Source organism: Pinus tabuliformis, chromosome 3_2 (genome assembly GCF_031772625.1).
Source record: "Pinus tabuliformis cultivar Carrire ecotype Pingquan chromosome 3_2, CPIR1, whole genome shotgun sequence".
Classification (NCBI taxonomy): Eukaryota; Viridiplantae; Streptophyta; class Pinopsida; order Pinales; family Pinaceae; genus Pinus; species Pinus tabuliformis.
Window position 1 is genome coordinate 615,215,432 of NC_142302.1, and position 10,019 is coordinate 615,225,450.

The 10,019-nt window shown below is 36.3% G+C and overlaps 1 protein-coding gene across 1 annotated transcript; it reads left to right on the forward strand.

Moving 5' to 3' along the window:
- The first annotated feature begins 5,462 nt into the window (after positions 1–5,462).
- LOC149182113 (serpin-ZXA-like) lies at positions 5,463–8,355 on the forward strand. Its single transcript, XM_089416762.1, has 2 exons — positions 5,463–6,025; positions 7,310–8,355. The coding sequence occupies exons 1-2, from the start codon at positions 5,639–5,641 to the stop codon at positions 8,087–8,089; spliced, it is 1,167 nt and encodes a 388-aa protein (XP_089272888.1). The 5' UTR covers positions 5,463–5,638; the 3' UTR covers positions 8,090–8,355.
- The last annotated feature ends 1,664 nt before the right edge of the window (positions 8,356–10,019 follow it).

The window sequence follows — 10,019 nt, forward strand, 5'->3', positions numbered from 1 at the left end:
ATTTTCATTAGTATCATTGTTTCGATGTTATTTTTCATTTCTGGAAGTTTCATGAAGTTCTAGGTAGTGGCCTGAGTCCTGGCCTTGAAAAAGTGGCACAAAATCTGGGGTCGCTGGCTCAGAACTAGCTGAAAAAGTCCCCAGTCGCTAGCATGCCCTTGTTGTGAGAGAGACTGTAGGGTCCCAGTCACATGCACACCCATGATACGAGAGCGACTGAGGCTCTAGGTCAATAAAAAATCAAGTTACCTCAGGGGTTGGTCACCTGGAAGGGTTGGTTGGCTCTTGAAGGTTTTGTAACATGTGTGCAAGGTCATATTGGTTGTGTTTTGTTGATTCCACTTCCTTAATTGTACATGGGGAGTTGAATCATATCATAGTAGCCTCTCATCACATGCTTACCCTAGCGAACCAATTAACTTGGGTAAATGTGGGAGGAGGGTGTTACAAGCACCGTAACTGATCCACTATAGGTAGGTATTTTCTTCTTGATTGTCAATGTAAAATTGTTTGAATTACATTGTTGTTAAAATTGAAATTGAAAAGAAAGAAATAATAGTAGTCACAATAAAAATGTTTTTTTTTTTTTTTTTTAAATTATTGTTGAGTACTTTTTTATATATAATATATACAAACTCAACACTTCCTTGAGAATGGGACCTTACAACTTAAAACATGTCAAACTGTGTTTCCTGTGTTTCACATAGTTCCAAATAATGATATGAATTGGAGCAAAAAGTCAAAAAGGGATTGGAAGAGCATGATCAGGGGACCAACTCACTTCTATAAAAAACATTGCTTTGGTTACCAAACATTGGGTATGAACCCTTGAACTCAAGCAGTAGCTGTAACAACCCTCGTCAAAATCCATGTAATAAAGTTAATAAAGAAATTGACAAACGCAGTGGCAAAGGCTTTAGAAAGACATGAGGCATTAATTGACATTTTATTTATGAAACTAATGGAAATTAGGAGAAAAGGAAGGTGAAAGGTCATAGGTTGCATGTGAGGAGGAAAATGAAGGAACTTAATGGAAAATTGAAGAAAATAGAGGCCTCATTAATAAAAAGGATTTTGAGGATCAATTTGTAACCTTTTTTTAGTTTAGCCTTGGAGCTCTCTCTCTATTGTCTCTTTCTCAAACTCTTGGACACTTAGAGTTTTCTTGTAGCACTTCAACATTGGATCAAGAAAAATAAAGAAGGTAAGAGGAAGCAAATATCAAGCAGGGAAGAGCAGGATCACGCATCTACATCGAGATTATTTGCAGGTATCGAGTTGCATGTATGATTTCCTTGCTATTTTTGGCATGCATGGGTATGCAGGTGTGTTCTTAGTTCTCTTGTTATCATTGGCATGGGTTTTTCTAGGTGTGACAGTGTTGTTCAGCCTTACCTTTCCATTTCCAGATAACCATGGTGTTATGGGGTTCTCATGTTTTGGTTGAGTTGGATTGTTGGATGGATTCGAAACTAAGTGAGGTGGTCTCTAAAAGAAAGAACACATCACCTAGTGATCCCTGAATCAGACTGTGGATTGCAGTAAAGCCTCGACCTAGTAACCCCTGAACCAGACTGTGGGTTGCAGTAAAGCCAAATTTTGTGTTACCTCGGTGGGATTAAGAATCCTCGACTGGTGAATGGATGAATATACGGTAAAGCCTAGAGGTGGGTTCCCTCAATCAAGCCTAGGAATCCTTGGCCAGTGAATGGCAGGATATACAATAAAGACTGGAGGGTGGAGTTTCAATTAGGGCCTAGTGATCTGGTGGGGATTGCAATAAAGCCTAGAGACTAGGAGACATGGAAATTCCTCATGGTGTAGGTGGAGAAATCTTGTGGCATCCATGCTTGTTTAGGGCCTATTGATCAGGTGGGGATTGAGGTAAAGCTTGGTTCTATTGATGATGGTGAGGTGATTTAGCCTCCGGAAGCCCTGTTTAATTTTGGTTATGAGTCCCACATTCATGCTTGGAATATGGCACGGGGGTGATTGGATGGAAGAAAGATTTAGTTCAGCCAATCTATGGTTGGGTGATTCATGGAAGTCCCATACCTGGTTGGCTTATGCATTCATTAATAAGAGTTCCTTTTTCTTGGTATTTCATGTGTAAAAGTGCTAGTCTATATGTGGATTTTATGGTTGTTGTATCCTTGTCATTTTTGTTGCTTATATACTGGTTATGAGTATGTTTTATAACAGTGATGATGTATGGATCTCATCTTGTTTTGATTTGTGCATGAATGAACAATGATTATATGACCTAATAGATGATAATGCAACTAATGTGATAAGGAATCAATTCTTCTTAGCGATTCTCAGATAAGTAGGTGACCCCTATGCTCATGTCTGTTGTTATGACCTGTAGAATGCATATTTGTGACATGTTTGATGAAATGCCTGTCATGGCTAGTAGGGGCCAGATCAAGTCTTTGTTTAAGTATTTGCATTATTATCATTGTTTCAATGTTATTTTTCATTTCTAGAAGTCTCATGAAGTTCTAGGCAGTGGCCTGAGACATAACCCTAGAAAAGTGGCACAGAATTTGGGGTCACTGGCTTAGAACTAACTAAAATGGTCCCTAGTCGCTGGCATGCCTTTGTTGTGGGAGCGTTTGGAGGGTCCTAGTCACATGCATGCCCATGTCATGGGAGCGACTAAGGCTCTAGTTCAGAAAAATGTAAGTTTCCTTAGGGGTTGGTCACTTGGAAGGGTTGGTTAGCTCCTGAAGGTTCTGTAGCATGTGTAGAAGGTTAGATTGGTTGTGGTTTGTCGGTTCCATTTCCTTAATTGTACATGAGGAGTTTAATCAAATCATAGTAGCCTGTCATCACATGTTTACCCCGACGGATTGGTTAACTTGGGTAAATGTGGTAGGAGGGTGTTACAGTGACAACTACCTAATTCACAAGTTGGTTTTTGTGAGGTTTGGTCCCCATCAAGGTTTCAAGTTCAAATTTCATGGGGAGGGGTTGAGGATGGGAGCCAATTATGAGGACTACACTGTCCAAAGGGGTGTTCAAGCTTGATCAAATATGACACAATATTAGGGACAACATCTTATTGTTGCAAAATTAATTCTTTCATTTAACATTATACCTTATCCCAATGTAAGTTCAACACAATACCTGGAAAAAAAAATCAAAACTCCAACCCATTTACGTTGCAAAAGATAAAAATATTTGATGTAAAATATATATTTACAGTGATAAGGTTGTCTATTTTGGAATAGGTCATAATTTTATTTTTAATTTAACTATCAATAATTCTTAGGTGGATGGTAGGGATTTAACTTTCACAATATTTTAAAATATTCATAATAGTAGAATTACAAGATTTATCTCAAAAGCAATTATCTACTTTTTACACTTTTAATTAAATTGATTAATTAAAAAAATGTCATATGAATATAAGTTATTGTTTTTTGGGCATGTTGTATTAGTAAACCATGTTATTGCATCGTCTCGAGAGCTCAGTATGGAAAATATCTTGTAATGTATTGTCCTGTTGACATTTTGACTCGGTCAAATTACATAAAAATAAAAATAAAATTAAATAAAAATATTAATATAATGTAATGTAAACATTTTAACTCTGTCATAATAAAATAAAAATAACAAAATAAAAAATAAAATTGACCCATGGTATTCATGTGGAATATTCCCTGTCTAAATAGGGAAATTAAACTAACCTATATCCATCTTAACTCTGGATCTATCAAGCGTCGAGAGGGATCAAATCTCTTTTCACTATAAAATAGATTTGCATATCAAGAGATTTGATCCCTCTCAGCGCTTGGTAGATCCAAAGTTAAGATGGATCTAGGTTGGTTGTAACAAAGTCTATTTACATATTAAAAATCTTTGTGCTAAAGTAGGAATGAATCTCCATAGAGAATCTTATTACACCTTATTTTAAATTCTTTTTATAATTAATAAAGATAATAATAATTTAAAATAAAGTTATAATTTGGTTATTTTATGTTTTTTAATTTTGAGTTTTTGACAATGAGAGATGTACCATAAAACAAACATATTGATGATCATCCATTGTTGACTCCATATCCGCTTGATGACGAAACAACTTAGCCTCCATAAACAATTGAAAAGAGAGATGTTGGTGCTCCACCATGTCCTCCAATTTCGAAATGGAGACGAACAAAGCATGCGAAACATCCAAAAGCTTGTCTAAGACCCGAAAAACTTCATTGTTTTCAAGAAAATTAGCCATGTCAAAAGGTATGAGCACCTAGATGCACTGCTCGAAACATAATAAGGAACAACAACTAAACCACCACTAACATGAAACTCTTTTGCGAAGAGGATAAGTTGAGTAGCTAGTACATATATAAAAGATTTGAATACACACGAGCCAAGCAACCACCAACGAGCCGATTTCATGCTCCAAAGATTGGTCGGACTAGGGAGTGACAGAATATCGATTGGCTCCATTAAATTCTCGATCTCATCCCCGATGTTCCTCATCACAACTGAAGAGAGCTAGAGCGTCATCCACCAGGTGAGGCATAAGTAGATTAGACACTAGTGACTCAAGATAATCAAAAGTCTCAAGCACTTGCTTTGCCCATTAATAAGGAATGACAAAAAATAAATAGACCTAGGATCAAAGGATCATCGAAAATCAAGGCTGATGAGATCAACCACCTTGCGACACGAGAGACCCATATTCTTTCACATACCCACTGATGGAAAGATAGTAGAATTAAGCATGACTAAAATCCATTGGAAAGAGAGTGGCCATAGTTCAAAGTTAAACAACTTTAGAGAAGTAAGACCCCCAATATTGTTAACATAATAAAAAAGAACCATAATAAAGGTATAGGGTAAATACAAACTATGTTATTCAATTCAAGTTTCCCTTGCCTCAAACTAAAGCCTTTTTTTGCAAGCTCATCCGCCTCCAAATTTAGTTGCCGAAGAATATGATGAAATTCGATCTTTCAAAACTACATGGCAAAATTATGCACACTTTGGACCAAAAGATAAGATGACGAGCTAATCAATCCTTTAGTCTTAGACATTTGATGAATGATAACGAGAGTCTCCATACACCAAAATATTATAGATTTTGTATTATAGATTTTATTTTCCAATACCACCTCCAAACCTTTCCATAAAATAAAAAACTCTACCTTATTATTAATTGTTGATCATGAATTTAAACACAATTTTTGCCTTTGGCTTAAGAGGACACCTCCCACTCCCGCTTCCCTCTTTCTATTATTATTATTAATAAAAGAATTAATATATCAACCTACCTATAAGATATATATTTTAATATTTATTCATATTTATATGCAATTTAATTTATAGGCGTTTCTATATAACTATAACTATTAATTTATATAACTGTTTTAATTAAATTAAAAATATTACACATAAGCGTGTCCATCTACATATTAAAAACTCACACTTTGATATCCGTTGCCAGGCTCTTACTAACCTACCTTATGTAATTATGCGTTGACACGCACCTTTTGTGTAGTGCGTTGAATCGAGGCAAGTCGGTGTTTGCAGGAACCGCCGTAGCATTTCATTTTTATGGCCAATGTGATGCCGTAGGAAATACTACAATTTTGTTTGAGATCTTGCTCTGTATATTTTGATCAGAGGAGAAATGGATATCCAGGCTTCAATTCATGGACAAACAGAATTCACACTGGAATTCTCGAAACTAGTATTGGAAACAAGCATTGGGCAGAATGCTGTTTTTGCCCCATTAAGCATAACTGTGGCATTGAGCCTGGCTGCAGCCGGTTCAAAGGGCCCAACACTCGACCAGATTCGCACTTGTCTGAAGCTGAAGGAGGGTCCCCAATTCCATGAATTCTCTTCTCAACTTGTTAATGCGGTTTTGATCGATGGAAGTCCTAATGGAGGGCCTCACTTATCGTTTGTTAACGGAGTATGGGTGGATAAATCCATGCCGCTGAAGCCCACTTTTGGAGATATTGTGAAGAAACAGTACAACACTGAAGCTCGACTGGTGGATTTTCTGAATAAGGTACATGATATTTGCTATTCTTCATTCTATTTATTTATGTTTGTGTTTCTATTCCATTTAAACTTTATCCCTATGGCTGAGAATGGAGGGAGGAAAAGGAGGGAGAGTCCCTGAGTTCTGTTAAAGTAGTAAGTGGATGGTTGGGGGTGGGGTTTGCAGACATCCTAAGCCTGGAAGAGTGTCTTGGTACTTACTAATCATGGGTTTACCTTTGAGCTCTGAGCTTCAGTGTTCACCGCCTTACAATAACATCAAAATCATATTGTTTTATCCCGTTGGTTATTCTTGGTACTCCATAAGCCACAATCACAAATTTTTAGTTTTCTTTGGAAGGATGGGTGGCGGTTGGGGTAAGTTTGAGGGCAGAGGAAGGGAATGCATCTTATATTTTAATCCTAAAAAGTAAAGGGGCCAAAAGGCAGCCACACAAGTTTCCTTCTCTCAGGCGATGCAAGTTAGTATGCATGCTCTGGCTTCGATCTCAAGAGAAGCGAAATCTTTCCTAAAATACAAATCCTGAATGGATCTGTACAACTAACTCTGATCTATAAGTTGTTGTTTTTCCCAAATGGAATGGATTAGTCGTCACATGAAAGGTTGCTTGACACTGACTTTTCTATAAAGAGGATGTTCTTGTTGGTCTGGTCATATACCACAGGCTCTTGCCTGCTTGTGAAATCATCCATTTGTTCCAAATAGGATTCATTTCCAATGAAAAGGGGAAACAAAGAAGGTCCAACAACCTTACTTTTCCACAGAAAAGGCAGTAAGGCCAGTGCACTTTAGCATATTCTTAACTGTTAAACTGTTATGTAAAATTAACAGACTAAGTACTCTAGACTTGAATAGAGTGGAATGCTTGGATAATGGACACCTTCTAAATTCTAATCCACCATCTTATTTTATTTTATTTATGAATTTGTTATTTTATCTTACTTTTCTTCTTCCTGCTCAATCTATATCAAGTCGAACTTCCTCCTGAACTTCAATTAGGTCTAATGGTTGATTGATGGGACTTATGAATTGCATGTAATCGTACTAAAAGCATACGTTTAAAATGAATTATCAAATGAATTATTGCTTCAACCATATTTTTAGCTCAGTTTGCTATTGCTCTTTGTTTTCTAAAAGGTTATGTTTCAAGTGTTATACTTCTGGAAGGGAATTGATGCAACTCATTGTAGAATTTGTCATTTCAAAATTCATAAAAGGTTTGAATACATTTTGAAAGCAACAAAAGAATGTTCTGATTTTCTTTTGTCATTTTTTGTTATCCTTTATCAGTCGAATGAAGTTAGAATGGAGGTGAATAAATGGGCTGCAGATGAAACAAAGGGGATAATACAGGAACTACTTCCAGCTGATTCTGTGGACAATTCTACCAGGTTGGTCTTGTCAAATGCCTTGTACTTCAAGGGTACATGGCAGAAGGAATTTGATTCCTCAGCAACAAAGGAAGGTACTTTTAATTTGCTCAATGGTGAAACTGTGCAAGTGCCCATGATGACTACAAAAAAGAAACAATTTATTAAGAGAGTTGGTGACTGCCAAATTCTACGTCTTCCCTATCTCCAAGGTCAAGACAAGCGGTCATTTTCCATGTATTTTCTATTGCCTGATAAGAAGAACGGTCTGCCTGATCTTGAGAAAACTATTGATCTTAATTTTTTTGAGAATCATCTATCCAAAGGACGTGAAGTGAAGGTAGGGTCTTTTCAGCTACCTCGCTTCAAAATTTCCTTTGCTCTTGAGGCACCTGAATTCCTGAAAAAGTTGGGTTTGATCTTGCCTTTTTCTAATGGGGCAGACTTTACTGAAATGGTGGATTCACCTGTGGCCAACTCTCTTTACATTTCAAATGTTTTTCATAATTCATTTGTGGAGGTTAATGAAAAGGGCACTGAAGCTGCAGCTGCTACTGCGGCCACTGTTTTATTAAGGAGCTTCCAGATGGATCCTGTTGAGGACTTTATAGCTGACCATCCTTTCATGTTTGTGATCAAGGAAGAGCTAACTGGAGTGATTCTATTTGTTGGACATATATTGAATCCTTTGAATAGTTAAACTCAAAAAGCATTCGGCAAAACTGGAAGTTGTGGAAGCAGCGTATAGGTGAAAACTGATGTATAAACCAAATAGTTATTCCAGTGGTTTGAAAAGAGCATCAATAATGGTTGCCTGGTAGTTTGATTACTATTTTTACCAGCTGCAGAGAACTGTTATTTCTCTAGCTACATCCTATGGCTCTGTATAAGCCTAATTAACAATATCTTTCTTAATTTTTTAAGGACATAAAGATCATTATATATAATAGTTGTTGAGCAAGATAAGGTCTCTTTTGTTTTTCAAGACGATACTTGAACTGTTCCAATTAAATTAAGATTTTCAGAGAGGAATTTAGTAGTTTGTCTCTCTCTGCCTGTGTGCGCAGGTGCATGTACATAAATATGGAATCACTTAGATTGGTAAAATTCAGCTTTCATATTTTCATGTATATTTCTTCCGAAAGCTCTAGTGCACATAGGTAATTTTGATCTCAGATATGACTTGACTGATATCTCCATTTTTCAATGAAAAATGACAATAGGGCTTTTAGGAGAAATATGAAGAAGGATTAATAGTTTTTCATGGAAGCACCACTGTAAGAAAACCTTTTTCCTATATATAGGAAACGTCTCTTTCTATGGAATGCTTCTAGACATTTTGTTCATTCTCATATATTGATATTTTATGGCCTTAATATTTTCCTTGTTGACTAGAGAATACCAATATGAAGCACTGACTTAGGCACATGTGGATGAGTATAACACTGGTAACAGATTAAAATAGTCCACATTATATTCACCAATGACTATGGTTAGCAGCGTATGCAAAACACTGCCAGAAAAGTTACAGTTTAGAACTCGCATTGATAATTTATGACCTTAATTTTTCCCTTGTTGACTAGACAATGCCAATATGAAGCACTGACTTAGGCTCATGTGGATGAGTATAGCAGTAAAGAACAGCAAAATGTAAAGTGATTCAGATTATATTCACCAATGATGTGGTTAGCAGCGTATGCAAAACACTGCCAGTAAAGTTACAGTTTAGATCTTGCATTGATAATTTATGACCTTAATATTTCCCTTGTTGACTAGACAATACCAATATGAAGCACTGACTTAGGCACATGTGGATGAAGAACAGCAAAATGTAAAGTGATTCTCGATATGTTGGTAGAAAACAGCCTCAGGGCTTATTGTAAAAAAAGGGTGATATAGTGTGATTGGCAGAACATTTTACATTTTACTATCGGTTTTTAATTCTTATTTATGTTGTCGTTTGACCCCTGTTGAACCAAGGGTTGTCATGTAGTGCCACAGGGTCTATTGCAGAAATGGTAACGTATTGTGACTTGGTAGAACATTTTACATTTAGCTGTGGGTTTTTAAATCCTATTTATGTTGGAGCTTGATCCCTGTTGAACTAAAGGTTGTCATATAGGGATTGAGGGTAAGCCACATTGAATGATTTCCCTGCAGTGCTTGCATAATAAAATCCGAAAGCATGTATTTATTTGCTGGATACATCCATTCTGCTACAAGGCCAAGTGTCTTGTTTTTGCATTGGCTATATGCTTCATATCCAATTTTGTGTAAACCTATTTTATCTATTTATTTCCAATTTTTCTTAAGCACATTTCATTTATTTATTTGGCAATAGTTTAATGAGGCGACTTTTGTTTTTGGTAAATTTTCTGGGCAGTTTTTCTGAGTAAATTTTTTGGTGGGTCTTACATGAAAGGTTTACATAATCTGTGTTTCCACATAATCTGTGTTTCCAGGGGTTTTTCAAGGTGAGGTGCTGAATTCATTTTTGCATTCACAAATATGTTTCCAGGGGTTTTTCAAGGTGAGGTGCTGAATTCATTTTTGCATTCACAAATACAATTTAAATGTTATAATTTCACAAAGAATCCAGTTGTCCAATTCTGAAAAAAAGAAGAAGAAGA